The following is a 17,681-nucleotide window of genomic DNA, read 5'->3' on the forward strand; positions in this document are numbered from 1 at the left end:
GTCAATGCCTCGAAATACATACCATAAAAATCTTAGCATAGATAATCTAAAGATGATGGGAAAGTGTTGATATTTACTATCATTTTTCCAATAAACAAAGCTTAGTGCTTCTGCAAAAGATAAACCCTAGCATTAATTAAAGTTAAATAGTCCCTAGTGACTCTTGGGTTGATTGGCGACACATAATAAAGTGGGGGATACTAAGAGATTCTTGCTTGGAACAAAGGAGTACTCTATGATTTTTTTAATAAATTTCTTAATTTCTTAATTTTTGTGAGGATAGTTGATGTCGAATGTCCAACAAATCGAATCAAGACGAAATCTCACGATCAGTCGACTTGAATGAGTCAAACAAAAATATATCAAATTTATAAATATGTTAAAAAAAAAAAAAAAAAAAACAATTCTTAATATTCATTTTTTGTTCTCCACACAAATATTTACATAACCCAATAACTCGGTCAAGTGTCTGAACTGATTCAATGCATGTTCGAGCTTACTTAGCTGAGTTGACTTGAGAATTTGCCAAATTGTCTCTCATATTCATGATTCCATGGAGTTTTGGGACAAATCACTCGAAATCCAATCAAGTGGAGTTGACTCAGCCAAGTTTCAAGTTGACTCAACGAATTTTAAAACTATGGTTGGTGCTTGGCATGAACATGGAGTCAACTACTGTTAACCACAGTTTATTTACGTGCACACAATCATGTAAACCGAGGGATCCAATTGGGAATTTCTTTTATATTTTTGTTGGAGACTTTTAAATCAAGAAATATTGAATGCTTTTAGGGAATTTGAGGCCCACCTTTTATTTTTACTAATTCTTTTGTTGGCTACTTTTACATCAATAAATATTTTAAGCATTTTATTGTTTTGTGGGCATTTTGTTTGGAACCCACCATCTTGTTTTTGTAAGACTTTTAAAAGACATAATTCATGTTTTATCAAGTTCATGATTAGGGTGTCAAGAGGGCAAGCGGACTACTAATAACAAATCTAGGCAGGAAAACATATGTGGTCTGTACACGGCTGATGTGGCAAGGTGCAGAATCATTGATCTTTTCCGTGTATATCCTGAAGAAAAAGATTTATGATTCTCTATGCCCTTATTGTTAAGACCCAAACCAAGGCTCCAAAAGCACTTAGGTGTTAACAGAGTGAAAACTTAAACCTTGAACGTGGGATTAGCTCTGATATCAACTGTTAAGATCCAAATCAATGCTCCAAAAGTACTTAGGTGTTAATAGAGTGGAAAGCTTAAGTCTTAACCTGAGGATTGTAACACCTTGCCACACCAACTACATACAAACCGCATATGTTTTGCCGCATTGATTTTATCACGACTCTATGTTAAAATCACGAGAGGTTTGTCGGGTTGAATCCGAATACTTATGAACCCATGTTTAAGGAGTTCAAATGAGTCTTTTTTAAATTTAAGGATTTTATAGGTAGATGGGATTGGATTTGTAATATCAATAGTAATTAGTCTTGCTTATAGGCGGTTTATGACTTGGTTGGTCATCTCTACTGGCCTTTGATTTCTTTAAGGAAAATGCTGGGAAATTGACATCGTATCAAAGATTGCTGATGTGGATGTATGTACAAAATAATAAATGCTTTTCATCGAGATATGAGTGAGAAGCATCTATGGTTCTGTGCACACCAATGTGTGAAACGAAGTCAATTACAATCTTACTCCAGCACGACTCTTATTTTAAATAAAGAATCGTGATAAACTAACCCAAAAAAACATACTCAAACACACTAGTTGACTGGTATGTGCATAGAACCATAATTTATCTTCCTCAAGATACATAAGAAAAAAAACAAAAAACAAAAAAAAAAAAAAATATATATATATATATATATATATATATATATATATATATGGATCCCTATCCGTGGCCAACAGTTTGGCAAACATTTTGGCAAACACTTTTTCAAAACATGGGTTAGAGGTCTTGGAATGGGCTGATTTTTGGTGAAAATCAGCTCATTCCAAAACTTCTAGCCCCATTTTACAAGTTGAAAAATCGTGAACCGTCCATTTTTTGTAAACCATTTTTGATGAGGTTAGAAGTTTTTGAATGGGCTGATTTTTGGTGATGATGATCTCTGGTGATGATGATCTCCTCACCATAGAGATCATCCTCACCAAAAATCAGCCCATTCCAAGACCTCTAACCCATGTTTTGAAAAATGTGTTTGCCAAAATGTTTGCCAAACTGTTGGCCATTGAACGCTACTCTATATATATATATATAGGGTCGGGTTCCGTAGACCCCCATTACGACTCACATTGCGACACACTGTTTTGTCTTATATGGGCAAAAATATTTGGAATGGGCTGATTTTTTGTGAGGATGATCTCTATGGTGAGAAGATCATCCTTGCCAAAAATCAGCTCATTATGAAACTTCTAGTCCCATGTTTACAAGTTGAAAAATTTTAGACTGTCCAATTTTTGTAAATCAATTTTGATGGGGTTAGAAGTTTTGGAATGGGATGATTTTTTTTGCAAGGATGATCCCCTCATCACAGAGATCATTCTCACAAAAAATCAGCCCATTCCAAACATTTTTGCCCATATAAGACAAACACTATGTCACAATGTGAGTCGTAATGAGGGTCGTAGGAACCCCACCCATATATATATATATATATATGTATGTGCACATAGGGCTGGCAATGGGTCGAGTGTGGGTCAGATGAAACTATTTCATATCTGATTTTTTACCCACTTATGCTAAGGATATCCATATCCGACTATTTATCCACTTTTTTAAAGTTTATCCGTATCCAACTTTTATTCAAATTTCAAGCAGATATCCAAGTCGGATACATATACATCATTATGAAGTTGATAAAAAGTTAATTTTGGATTATACATTTACTTTGTTATGAATTTACCGTATTAAGCTTGGATAAACGGATATTCATATTAGATAGGACTAATCTTCATATCCAACCCTAAAAATATTTGGATAAAAATAATTGGAGATAAATTTATCCGAATTCTTAGATGGACAAAAAATTTATACCCATACCCAAATAACTCTGGTAGGATGAGTCAGGTAAATAGATATTATCCGACCCATTGCCAGTACTATGTGCACATTTCATGTCAATTGAGTATATTTTCTTGAATCCGTTTATCATTATTATTAAATAAAATATTTTCCTTTGAAAAAAAAAAAAAAAAAGTCATCTATTCCCCTTTTCTTTAAATTCGTAGAAATTTTGAGTTTTCCTGTAAGATTCCCGTTTATTTGAATTTACTTTATACCCTTATTTTTAATTTGAAATAAACCCTAAATCTTAAATCTATTTAAGAATTTTTCATAATTTTGGTTCAAATGGTAAGGTTAAAAAAGTTAAATCACAAATGTTTTTTGCAACAAGATACCCATTTTGATAAAAATAAATAAATAAAAGGGTACTTAATTCTTTTGATACATATTTTAAAATCATGGTTGGGTCAATTATTTGGCCTCGTACACAACTGTGTTGGTACTTTAAAAAAAAAGGTGGAAGTTGTAATGTGGCTTACGCTATTCCTATAGATCACATAGTCGTCGTCTCGTCGTCATCACATATATAATAAACGAAACATAAATAAATTAGAGGCTTTATGATTAGTGCTTTTTATTCTTTTATATCAAAGTTATGGGTGCCTTTGAAGAGTTATCATAATGGAATAAAATTGATGGATCCATAACGAATCTCAAAAGATGGGGACTCTTGGCCTTCGAGGACTATAAAATTGGGGTTGATTGATCAAGTTCATCTTATAAAAATGACGTAATGAAGTTGATGCTGATGATAGTGAGATTATATAGGGAAAATCACTTAAAAGGACCTTGGAGGAGGGATTTATTAATACATAGACCCTAAGTTTTGCATGGTAGTCTGATAGGACATTTAGTAAAAAAAAAATTTATTTCTTAGTGGTCCTTCATTATTGGCGAATTCACTGCTTTTTATTTACTATTGAGTTCACTATTTTTTATTTATTGCCGAACTCGTCGCTTTTTTATTTAATGTCGAGTTCACAATTTTCACTGTCGAAGTCATCACTATTTACAATCGAGTTCACCACTTTTTTTTTCTTTTTTTTTGTCGAACTCGACACTAGTAAAACCCACCCGTTTTCAACTTTCAAGTTTTTTCGACTAAAACACATGGAAAGATTAACTAAAAACTTGAGATAACGACTTATTTATATGATTTCAACCCAAAAGAACTGTTCTTGAATGATTTTCATCTAAAAACTAATAAAAATGTGGAAAAAATAAATCCTAATTTTTTATATAGATCTTCAAAATATTTAAAAAAATCCTTGAAAATGACTTTTTCTTCCTACTTAAATTCTTTTCAACTGAATGAAGTCTTTGAAACGCGATTGAGATGCCAAAAAATCAAAAACATTTAGATGATAACAATGAGTTCGACGGTTAGGACATTCAATCGAGAGAATTGTGGGAGATGAGGTCCAAGACCATAAAGAAAAGAAAAGTTCCCTCCTTCAGGTTTTTTAAGTAATTTTCCCTTTTTTCTATGGTTCAAATACTATTTGGAGTTTTGGACCAGTTTTATGAAGTTAGTAATAAGGTGGGTCCAACCCCAACCCATTGTACACACAAAGGCCCTGTGTGGATACACCTCTCCACGCAAGAGCAAAAGCTCAATCACTCCCTGTAAGAGTAAAAAACCACTCCGCGGAAAAGCAAGTTCTTGGAACTTCTCAACAAAGAGAAAAAAAACCTCTCCCCGCAAAAGTAAAAACCTCTCTGCACAAAAACAAAAACCTATCCAAACGTTTGTTAGTTCCCCGCAGGAGCAAAAGTCATCAAGAAACTCTATCCAAACACATAGAAACATGCTTAGGTGTCATGGCTTTCAATGGACAAATGGACCGTAAAAAATCCATTTTTTAAAGGTGCTTAAAAACTTCCCAAAGAACCATGGTTTTAAAACTTGTTTTGCCGTCTCGTCTGTGAATGAGACCCAACCGTCTTGGACAAGTTTTTTGATACATTTGAGACATCTCGTTCAACAATTAAAAAAATGTACATGGATTTTAAATCTCATCCGATTCATTGATTTGTCCATCCGTCTCATTGCTAGGCAATAACAAGACGACTCAAGTGATACATCTCAATGTTAGACGAATTTTGAAACCTATGCAAAGAACACGCATTAAAACATCGGGATGGATAATAACTCGAAGTGAACGTGTTTCCTCATCAGTAATATGACATAATATAACCAAATACATGAAATTCATGTCCTCACCTCCAATTAGTGGAGTCTCCTGCAAATGAAAGTGCAAAATGAAATCTCATAACACACTAAAAATGAGCCCCTGAGGAACCCAAAAATCATAATGAGCATTCTTTGCATTTAAGCAATATTTCTTTTCAAAATATGCTCTCACAGATCGATCACGCGAGATAGTTTCTGGATCCTATTTAACAAGAAATCTCCTTGCTTTATAGTTGCTTGATAAAGAGCATTCTTTGCATCAGGCCTGTTTGTTTCTAGAACTCCAGCGACCTTATCAATCTTGCAATGAAGTTTTCCAGCGGCAATAAAATGTGACAGTTCCCTGAAAACAGAAACACGAACCACCCTCAAAATTATATAGAGCCTGTTTGTTTGAATTCTTATAAAAATTAGCACTAACTTACGACGGGGAAGGATCCCAAGTGTATTTAATGAAATGGTCAAATTTCTTCCAGAAGTTCAATTTGAAATGCTTACAAATCAATGAAGTCAACGGTTACTCCAAATGCAGTCGCCATTGCTTCCATAGTAACACTCTTATAGGATTCCAAAAACTGAGCATAAACAACTACGCGAATCTCTCTCATGTAATATCGGAAGTGAGGATGCAGATAACGGTCCAATTTTATTTGCTCAGTCAAACCAGCTGTGGAAACATCAAAACAAGAAAGACCCAGAATTTAAATAAATAAAAGATGGACAACCTACATGTTTGAAGAATCGTATAAAAATAATCAGCTCAGTAGTCCCCAAGAGAAACAACCACATCTTGCGTTTTCCTCTTTAACTGGCAAGCTAGGAAAGGATGCATGAACCCAGTTCTTTTTGGAAGGGCCACAAGTCTTAGGACTCGACCCAGGGGCAGATCCAGGATTTTGTCAACGTGGAGGCAACTAAGACCCTTATAAAAATAAAATAAAAATTGCAGGGGTAATAATGGAGGATTTTATTTTCCACCGCTGTTATCAGTCGCAATAGCATATAAATTGTTATAGCTTCAAAAACTCTTGTGGGGGGAAGTGCCCCCACTGTAAATCTGCCCGACTCAACCCCAACCACAATATAATAAATATGTAAGCAAGCAAAGCCAAGGCACTCCTAATTGAGAGCAACAAATGAAACAGAGTTGAATAACACACAACCATAAACATCCCAGTCCAACTATAGTGGAGTGGGGCCACACTACCCCACTTTATTGTCTTTCCTCCTCTCAACCACCCCCCCCCCTCCAATCAACTTTATTCTCTCCCTCCCCGAAAAAAAAACCCCCTTTTTCAATAATACCCTTCTAACTTTACTATCTATCCTCTTTAACCTCAAAGAGGATGCCCATGCCTACAGTCTTCAAAAAAAAAAATATATATATATATATATATATATAGAGAGAGAGAGAGAGAGAGGGAGAGAGAGAAAAACATGGTGATTTGTAGCATGTATGCTTACCAAAGGCTGAGAAGAATGACTTGTATTGGCACTCATATAGAGAGTTCATAAACTCTGACAGATGAGGGATTTTACCAATAACAGTCAGGATCTCGGGAGCATCCACAACCTGTAGTGTATCAACAGTAAAACATCAATACTAAGTGCAGCGAGCAGGACCATGTGTAATAAGCAGAAGATGAATACCTTCTGTTTTAGTGAAACTCTGTCCAAAGATATGATGCTTGCAAGAACAGTGTAGAAAATGAAGGTGTCGTACGGGAAAAGTTCATAAGTCGTAAACGTTGAGATGGAATCCAGAAACAGAGTAGTAGCTTTCTTAAAGTTTCTAGTGGACATGCAGTACAAGCCTTCATACACCTTCAAACGGTTCTTCCTCTCCCAGTCACCTCCCTCTTCAAACAAGCTGTCATCCATAAGCATATATTTAGGACAAAAAATTGTCTTATAAACCATGACAAGTGCATAAAGTGAACCCAAATGATAATTTTTCAAGGTTGCATCTTACTTTTTAGCTTTATCGATGCTTTTGGAGATGAGATCAAAATCCATGTAGAAAAAACCAAGCTGGAGGGTGTAAAATACTAAGTCCATCTTTTGCCCAACTGCTACTGTTTTGCTTTCTGTTACCTTGAGCTGTTCCAATGCTTTTTCCTAGGATTCATTAGGGAAAGCAAGGTGTCAAAATATTCAGTAAAGAGTTTTTTTTAATACCAGAAAGGGTTGTCAAGACTTGATAAGTAAAAATAGTTAAATACCTTGTCACCGATTCGGATATAAAACAAGGATTTAGCTAAATGAGCTTCTCTAACTTCGCTTTCACCTAAGTTCTCTTCAGCGTCGGCAATTCTACACAAATGCAACCAGATGGAATTTTTTAGATACATCGAGGAACAACAATCCAAGTAACCAAGAAGCAAGGCAGGGAGGTTCAACTCTTGAATGATCTCAAGTGCATCCTAAACGCTTAAAAATCAAGTTTAAACCCAATAAACAAAAGAAACTGTAATGGAAATAATAATTTAAGTATAATTAAAAGAAGAAATTAGTCCATTAGAAGGATCATAAAAAAGATATATTATATTAAATGTGTCCTTCAACCATTTAGCTAACCTTGAAATGAATGAACCAAGGTATCAGCCCACATGTTTGACACCTTTCAGATATAAGTGGAACAAAATGGCAAATATGAATGACAAGTCCAATCATCAAAGTTTAATTATGTTACCAGGATACATCAAAATGGGTGTTGTACCATATTGGATACTTCAATTTTAAGTACAAATGTTACATCCACGCTGCTAAGAAAATGAACTAAGAGGAGAAAATAGGGAGGGGGGGGGAGACAATACAACAGTTGATCGGCAATGGTGTTGTGACTCCTCACTATTTGAAGAATCCCCCATAAACAAAAAAATCAAGGTCGAGAAAAATACAATAGAGTTTGGTCCAAAAAGAGAGTGTTGTTTGATTCGAGAGAATTGAGAATGCATTGCAGATGGGCACACAACATAGAGGCTGGATGACCATTGTCCAACAAGAGGCTCCCTGCGCAACTAACTAAAATAGACACCAAAAATAAAAAAAAACCATGCCGAGAAAGAATTGAGCAAGTCCAATCAGGTCAGCCATCACCTAACAGATAATGCCATTAAACCAGTTCAAAGCAGGAATACAAATATCCCATAAAATTTAAAGTTTCCTATGATTTCAAAAATAATAATAGTTATAGTAACACTAACAGGAAGTTATGAAAAAAATGAATTCTTTCATATTTTTCTTCTGCTTGCTCTTTTCCTGTCCTTTTTCTCATTATTTTTACACAAGGTAGGCAATGTCTAGGGAATTTAGGAGTGAGTTAAGCCAATGCATACAAATAGACAGACCAGCCTCATCCTTCTATGTTGAGGTCAGTGCAAGTCTGTCTATGATTAAGAGTCTATGTGGTGTTGAAGGCTTGAAGCTGGCTCATTTGTGCTAGTCATCTTTTAATGAACTTGGAATTTCCAATTTTGCTTTCATATCACATGATTCATTTTTTCTACACCCTAGCCAATATCATTGAAAGTTCAGTTTCCGTGAAACCATTTTTTTTCTTCCCTAATCTTTTTTCTCAGAAAAAAGAAAAAAAGAAGACTATAAATAATGATAAAACAAAGGATCACTTTCTTGGCAAAATACAGAAAATGGATACATTTGAAATTAGGGAAAATTAGCAAATAAATCCACAGGGTTACCGACAAAAGAAAATAGGAGCATCTTCAACATAATATAGAAAATCGCACCATTTGCTATAATAACCGAACTATGTTGACGAAAATACCCTTGACCCACTCATACGCATGAATTAATTTTTCTCTCCCTTCAAAAAATAATATTTCTGTATTTTCTTACTTATATTTTTTCCTTCACTCTCTCTCTAGCACATCTCCAGCCCCTGCATCTCGCTCTCTCACTCTAAAATCTTTCTCCAGCACGAACACCTCTTTGTTTTCGATGAATCGATCATTTACCTCTCTCACCTGACACGAAGCAACAAAATAGACCGATCAAAATCTCATTGTTTTTGCTCAACTTCAAGGATCTGAACATCTCCAACGCCGATCAAAATTTTGTCTAAAAATCAGTCTTCAATCTCGCCATCACCTGGGTGGGTCTGTGTCTCCACCAAACACAAACACTAGATGCATCCAGTTTTTTTTTCCCTCAAATGGGGTCATTTTGTAATACATCTATACATTAAAAAAATCAGCTTAATTCATCTATGACCTTTAACCATTAGTATTGGGGCACTTAGATATAATCCAACAAGATCAATTTTTATTGTAATCCTCATAAACCTTAGTATAGTATATCATATTTAAATGCTCCAATCAAGACCAACAATTAACCCAAATGTGATTTTCAGTCATCACGAGCCCTTGAATTCACCTAATATCCAAGATCAAATTTCAATCTAGTTATATGTGCAATGAAAACCAATCGGACCACTCCTATATTTCCTCCCGTGTTAGAGATGTTCAGACCCTTGATTGTTCGTGATGGAGAAAGATTTTAGAGTGAGAGAGTGAGATGCAGCATGCAGGGGATGGATAGAGAGAAAGAAGAGAAGGAAAGAAATAAGAAAAGACAAAAATATTACTTTTTGTTGAAAGGAGAGAGAAGAGAAAAATTAATTCGTACATACGAGTGAGTCAGGAGTATTTTCATCAACATAGTTCAATTACTAAAGCAAATTGTGCGGTTTTCTATATTAAGTTGAAAACACTCATATTTTCTTTTGTTAGCAAACATGTGAATATTTTTGCTAAATTTCCCTTGAAATTAATGATCACCATCGCTAGTGGTCCAGCACCAGCAGAAAGTCTGGTACATAAAGTCATCCTTCTAACTAAAGATTGATGCCAGATGGAAAGGATTAGCACATGAAATACAAAAAAAAAAAAAAAAAAAAAAAACAGACATGGAATCATTTATGGTTCCATTAACCTCCTGGAACGAAGATCATCAAACTAACTATCTAACGTACAACCTGCTTAATTCCAGAAGCTAGAAAACCAGTGCCAACAAGTAGTGCCTTTTTCCACTTAAACAATTAGTTTTACTTATAACATAATGTGCCTTTTTCCACTTAAATAATTATTTTTCCTTCTAACGTAATGATTGTTTGATGGAAATTATTTCTTACATGCTAAAACCAACAAGACGATTTGGCTTTTGGGTGTATCAAATAATAATGATGATGATTAGTCTAAAGCGCAAGCGAGAGAGGGAATGATTATTTAAATGCCAATTCTTAGTGCTTGAGCTTGATCATTTTTAAAGGTCCTATACCCTGTAACATTCACCATAAAAGAGAATCCAAATTATTTTAAATTTTTAGTTCTTCGTGCTTAAGCTTGATCACCTTTAAAGATCCTAAAGTCATCTTAGTTCCACAAATCCCAGAGGTCCATCGGAAAGGTATACCTACTACATTCACCATAAATAAAAAAAAATCCAAGCTGAGAAGAATATGCAAATATCAACCATTTGCACTTACGAAAATCCACACCTCCTAGTATATAGCGTGAGAAACACAACCCCATGGTCAAACGCCAATGTCATGGTAATCTCATAGACATCCACCATGAACTCTACATCAACGATTTTCCAACTTTCAGAAAGTGCCTAGCATATATCACCACGTAACCTTTCTCATCACACCGTTGGAAGTGAATGAATAGCACATTTTGATAGTAGAAGTATAGCTCCATTGTGATAACATTATCAAGAATAGTACTCGAGTCAAAATATTTAAACTCTAAAAGGTGTGAATGAATAGCACATTTTGATGGTAAAAGTATAGCTCCTTTGTGATAACATTATCAAGAATAGTACTCGAGTCAAAATAAGGATTAAATCACTGATAACATTAAATACAACTCTTCAACTTTTTTCTTCAAAAGATCGTTCTAGGGTTTCTACTATAAGACACTAAAAGGTGCCAAACGCTGGGATTTCTTTAGATACTTTCATAGCCTCAGCTCTTGAATGCATAGATACATTCACAATGATATTATTCTTAAGATCCCTCTTATTGGTACCATAGATCAAAATTAGACTCCAATACAACAAAAAGGATAATTATTCACTCCTTTTTCTTTTGACTGGCATAAAAATCTTATTGAAAAGAAGAAGAAGAGAAACAGCGAAACAAGGTAATTAGACTCCAAGACAATAAACAGGGTAACAATCTACTCCTTTTTTTTTATAGGCCTAAAATAACCCCAAAAAACCTCCCTTCCTCCCTCCCTCCCTCCCTCCCTCCCCTCATAAATTCCTTAAGCAATTTGCTCCAGATGAAAGTGAGACCAAGTGATGACTACCTAATGAATCTCCACATATCAAATACCAAACAATAACATCAAATAAATTTGGTTATTTTCCAACATTGTTCAATTAGATTTTCACAATATAATTGCGTACAAGATTCCGTCAAATAAATCCAACTTCCAATGTTAACTATATCACCTAACCTCTTAACATTTCATGGGAGCCACCTCTTTCACAAGCAATAGATAAATGTGTGGTTGACAAACTATCCCCTAACTTCCTTCAATCACACTGTCCTGGATTTCTTACTATCCCAATGGTTGGGGATAAAGTTTCTATGACCATGATTCTAAAAAATTATCAGTTTTCAAATCCATTCCAATTTAGCTTCCAAAAAAATGCTTTATAAGCCTTGAACGTGCAAACCTAAGTAAGTTAGTAAAGAATGTGGGCGGCACGGACCTCTTTTCTTTTGCTAAGCAAGCAAAGAAATTATATAAAAGGAGAAAATAGAGTATAACAAACATCAGGGGCATACCCACTACTTTAACAATCTAAGGCTAGGGAGGTGAGGTCTATACAATCAGCCCAATAAGCCATTCTCACTACTAAAGTCATCTCAGATTCAGAAAACCCTACATTTCCCCTCTTACGTATGAAAAAAATCCTTTAAAAGCCCATTTGACAGGTACCTTCTCTCCCATTTGATCAAATTTTGAATGAATGATTCATATTCACCAAATACAAGTATACAACACAGAGTCCCAAACAAGAGAGACCATATTTGAGACCCTAAATTACTACAGATCCAACATTCACTCCAAGTGAAGTTTCTTCAACTTGCAGAAGAAACATTAAGATCTAAACCGTAGTCTAGTCCAGTACCCCAATTTAACAATATCTGTCCAAATGGTGTGTAAAATATAGTCCTCATGAACAGAAATCATGGCTTCAAGAGCCAGATTCTGGTATCAACTCAACAAGTGCCGAGATTCAAAATGGGGACCCTTTTTTATATATAGGAAACCACCTCGAACCTAACCTATCCATTTTGATTTCGCCAAATCAAATCAAAGATCAGATAAGTTCTAAAAAGATGGTGTAATCTGGGTTAATTCCAAATCCCAACTTGAAATTAAAAAGTTTTAACTTGCAGGTAAAAACTTTTAATTCTAACATAAAAGTTTGCCCTAATTTTCAACTTCAAATTTTCGCGCAAACATACTGGATCAAAACAGGTAAAAAGGTACAAAATTTTCAACACTATAACTTATGCTAAATTGCACCAAACTTAGAAAAATTACAGTCCGTAACATCAACAACGATAATTAGTGTATCAATCAACCCTAAACAATCCTAAATTGGATCGAAAAACAGTAACAAAGGAAAAAAAAAAAACTCACTTTTCGTCGATTTTCTTCAGCTCCTCGTCGATCTTCACACGCATCGAGTCTAAAACTGCTTGATCCATCTCCAGTACCGAATCGGCAGCTAGGGTTTCGAAAAGGGGAGCCATGTCTACAACGAAGTGAGAGGTCAGTATTGTGAGATGAAGTGAAAGAAAGGGCAATATGGGGAACCTAAAAGTGAGAAACGGTGGTTACCGTCAGCTTTAACGGAAGCGAAGACCTCTTCTCTGAGACGGACTTTCTCTATGTCTTGTACGTCAGGATGAGTGAGGAGGAAGAGCTTGTTAGCGAGCACCAGGTGAGGTTGCTGATTCCCTTCTTGCCCCTCCATTCTTTCAATAATTCCCTCTCTGTGTTTCTTCTCTTTCGTTCTTTTCTTGCGGAGAGGTGCAGATGTTTTTGAGTTCTTCAGTCGTGTTTGGCTCTATTTGGCTGTAGGGTGACTCATATAACATCCGCTTTTTTGCTCGTTAACCCTCCTAAACGCTATTCTCTAATAAAGAGCAAAATTACTCATCACACCCACTTAAAAAATAAACTAATTTTTTAAAGATTTTTTTTTTTTGAAGTTTTTTTTTTATAGATTTTGTTCGATAGGAAGTTATTGAAATTTACAACTCGAAACCTACCAATTGGAACACTATAGAAACCTTTAGAATCCTTTTCTATCGAATTTATATTGGCAAATTCTATTCTGACTTATTGAATGATTTTCTAACAACTATTAGATTAGGAGTTGAGGTTTCCACAATCATTACCAACCTATTTTGCAAGCTCTAAGAATATTGTTTTGTGTATCACGAAACCCTGATTGAAACTTATGTAGATTTGAAAAAGAAGAAAAATGAGAAGAAAATGAAAAGATATGAATGAGAGAGAAGAAGGATAATAAGGAGTTTGGGGGAAGATTGAATCAGATTTGATAAAGGATGGTGGGTGAAAGCAATAAAATTAAAATTATTGTTTTTCACCCACTTTTAGGTGGGTAAAAATAGTAAAGGTGGTGAGACAAGAAATTATGTGGGTGCATATAGCACGCCCCCTCGACTACTTAAGATAGAAAATTCTAATGTTCAACATAATTGGACACCGAGAGTCCAACTACATTTGATTGATGGCATTTCTAATCTCTATGGAATAGGTGTTACAAGTGTTCGATATGCTCCTCCCACTCTCAAATCTCGTTCCCAAATGTTAGAAACCACAACTCTGTACGAAGAATTATGTTTCATCCATCGATCCACCTGATTGACTACTTTTATTTTCTTAAATGAATCTTAAATATTTGTCATGCTGAATAGTAAATTTTGACTATGGTTTCCATAAGATTACCAATAAAATGCATCTAAATCTTTGTAAATTTGTTATCACTTTCATCTAGTAAGTTTTGATTATTGGTTACCATAAGATCACCAATTGAACACATCTAAATCTTCATAAATTTGTTATCTCCTTTGTTGTAATTGGACACCGGTGTGATAGTTGTCAATGGCATTTTTTTTTTTTATAACTATTAGATTTTATAAAAACCGAAAGGAGATAAACGAAACAATGGAGGCCAAGGAAGCCTCCAAGTAGAAAAGCAATACAACAAAAATAAAAAGAAAAGACTACTAGTTACACCAGCTATCCCATTTAAAAATGGAGTCTTAGAAAGAGATCCCAGCAAAATCCTTGCTTAACTTGGCCCAAAAAAATAGCAACTTTAAAATCTTCATGTACATCGTATGTGATTTACTCTTCTGCCCTAGAATACTCTGTTGTTTCTCTCTTTCCAAAGACCCCAAGCAATGACCATTGGAAGAATATCTTAAAGATGTCTTTTTCTATTAGAGAAGATGTTGTATCACTTGACAAATGAATTAAATCTCATCCAATATGATGAGTCATCCTAATAGTTGAGGTAGAAAATGCCCAAGAGAAATCATGTGATGACTTGAATTATAGCTATCGTTTTGTTATTTTTGGGTAAGGGTAAGTTTTAGGTGATTTTTTGTTAGGTTGGGGTGCAACCAGACTATGTTGGTATGCAAGTGTTTGGTCTATTTCCTTTATTTTAAAATATAAATAGATCATTTTGATACATGTGTGTTTGCAATACCGCATTCTAATTATGAGTACTAAATTTCTATCAGAGATGACCCATTTTACACTCAAATGTATATTTTATATGAAAAATTGAAAAAGTTTATATAATATATAGTAATGGAAGTTTGCCAATGCCTATGACACGAGCATCTCTTTAGGGTTACCATAATAAAAGAGGAAAAATAATAAAGTTAGAGAGGTATTATTGAAAAATAGGGTAAAAGAGGAAATACAATAAAGTTGGAGGGTACTCTTAAAAAGAAGTAGAAGAGAAAATGTAATAAACTTGGAAGGGTATTCTTGAATAGTAATAAAGGAGGAAAGATATAAAGTAAAAGTTGTCATCGGATTAAATCTCAACCCCTTTTTTATGTGAGGGTAAAGAGAGTGGGGTCCACCATTGTATTTTATTATATAAAAGCAAAAAAAATATCGAGCAGACTCATCTGTAGTATTCTACTACAAAAAATCCCTTACTTTATCAAGTTCAGTACTCAACAAATATATCTTTCTGGAAAATAGACTAGCTTAACTTACGTTGTAAGATTTGAAATCTTACTAAGGGTCATTGGCCCCATATGGATTATGAAATTGGCAATCCAATACTACAACCTTCTAGATTTCATGTAAAAATTTCAAAATTTTAAAAATCAATAAAAATAAAAATTTCTTTTTGGAACTTGATCCAATGTGTTCTAAATGGAAGACAACCAACCTCTGAAATTTAAAATTGAAATTCAACAGTAATTTTTTTTTTTTTTTTTAAGTTGTTTTTTCAAAGTTCTTAGCATTTTGTTGTCTACAACCCTGTGAAATCAGACCATGTTTTTGGATGCCAACAAATGATGGGAAACTTTTCTTATTAACTTAGTAATGAAAGTATTTTTCTTTATTAACAAATCTAGGATTGGGACTTACACATTTGAAAAAAAGTTAAATACCCATATTACCTTTAGCACATGGGTATGTGATTACAAGAACTGGGTTATAGATTTTTAATCATTTACAATGATGTGGATTCTACTCAAGGTATGTCAAGTAACAAACTTGATAAAATAGGAGAGTTTTATAATAATAAAAATGTAACATATAGGCCTGCCGGGTAAATTTCCTTAAAAGAAAAGTTGACATCAAGATTCATGGTAGAATGAAATTCAACCCCTCTTTTATGTGAGTTGTGTTTTATTTTATATATCTTAAAACATGGGAAAATCTTAAATCATGTATAATATAAAAATAAATGATAAAATACTACAGTTTCAGGTTCCTATCGGATAGAATCTAATAGTTCAAGTTTCTATTGGTTCGGTTCCATATTTGACTTGCATCTAATCGATTAGAATTAAAAAAGAATCAGAATATGTGTTTTAGGTTTTAGATTTGGTTCGATTCCCGTAAAATGAGTACTAATTTACATGCTTACTAAACACCTATAAACTAGGAATTGAAAAAAATAGAAATTACTCAAAGGACCCTGGCGGAGGGATTTCTTTCTAATTAGTTTTTAAGTTTTAAGGCTTCTCCTAATAGTTCGTTTAGTAAAACTTTCTTTTCTAATCAGTCCCTAAACCTCATTCACCACATTTCTCACGATTGAATGTCCTAATTGTTTGATCTCACCATTTTTGTTATAAAAAATTGAATTTTCGACATCACAATTGAGTTTCGAAGACTTCATTCCTTTGAAAAGGATTAAGAAGGAAGAAAAAAAACAATTTTCAAGTTTTTTGAAGACTTCTGTACAAAATTAAGATTTTTTTTTTCAAAATTTTATTTGTTTTTGGATGAAAATCAATCAAGGATGGTTCTTTTAGTTTGAAATTATCTAGACAAGTCGTTATCTCAAGTTTTTAGTCGATTTTTCTATGTATTTTAGTTGAAAAAACTTGAAAAACAAAGATAGGTGGGTTTAACCAGCGTCAAGTTCAACAAAAAAAAGTGGTGAGCTCGACAATAATGAGAGTCCATTAAGAAACAAAAAGTTAACTAAATGGTCTTTCAAACTACCACTCAAAATTCAAAGACTCCTTCAAGTAAGTGTCGTGATCATTTGACTACCTCACGTGACACACTCAATTGACTTTCCTGACATGACAAGTTTGGGAACCGTAGATCTATATGCCTTAGGATACACATTTTTATGGAAAAATGCAATTTTGTACCCTTAAGACGTACATATTTACGGTTCTCGAACTTGTCAAATCAAGAGAGTTGATTGAATATGCCATGTGGGGTAGTCAGATTGTCATGATTCTTCAAGTAATTTTCCAAAAAATAAAATAACGCTACACTCATGAGTCGCGAGTCATGAATCATAACTCACCCACAACTGAGCAATAATAAAGTTTTGTATTGCAAAGCTTTGCACATAAACTTTTCTAGTGCATCAAAAGTGTATTGACGAACTTGAAGATAAATGATTTTATGGAGAAATTCAGAGGTTTTTAGTTAGAAGTTGAAGAAAATGATATTTAAGTAATTTCCAATCAGTATATGAGAAGCCCAATGCAGCGTGATCATCAAAAAAAATTTGAGGGGGCATTGGGGGGAGGTGAGGGTGTGGGGGCAAATGGGGAGAGAGGTGAGGGAGTGGGGACAAATAGGACATGTAATTAATTAAAAACATAGGGTGTCTCA

The 17,681-nt window shown here is 34.2% G+C and overlaps 1 protein-coding gene across 1 annotated transcript; it reads right to left on the reverse strand.

The window, feature by feature from the left end:
- Positions 1-5,200: 5,200 nt before the first annotated feature.
- Positions 5,201-13,392, reverse strand: LOC147400917 (26S proteasome non-ATPase regulatory subunit 6). Its single transcript, XM_086441975.1, has 8 exons — positions 13,152-13,392; positions 12,951-13,065; positions 7,491-7,581; positions 7,241-7,386; positions 6,919-7,138; positions 6,733-6,841; positions 5,767-5,935; positions 5,201-5,611 (listed from the first exon to the last, which is right to left on the reverse strand). Exons 1-8 carry the CDS (start codon positions 13,285-13,287, stop codon positions 5,437-5,439), a joined length of 1,161 nt encoding a protein of 386 aa, XP_086298101.1. The 5' UTR covers positions 13,288-13,392; the 3' UTR covers positions 5,201-5,436.
- Positions 13,393-17,681: the final 4,289 nt, after the last annotated feature.

The sequence above is a fragment of the Akebia trifoliata genome, chromosome 5 (assembly GCF_017979445.1).
Source record: "Akebia trifoliata isolate Shusen 1 chromosome 5, ASM1797944v1, whole genome shotgun sequence".
Lineage (NCBI taxonomy): Eukaryota > Viridiplantae > Streptophyta > Magnoliopsida > Ranunculales > Lardizabalaceae > Akebia > Akebia trifoliata.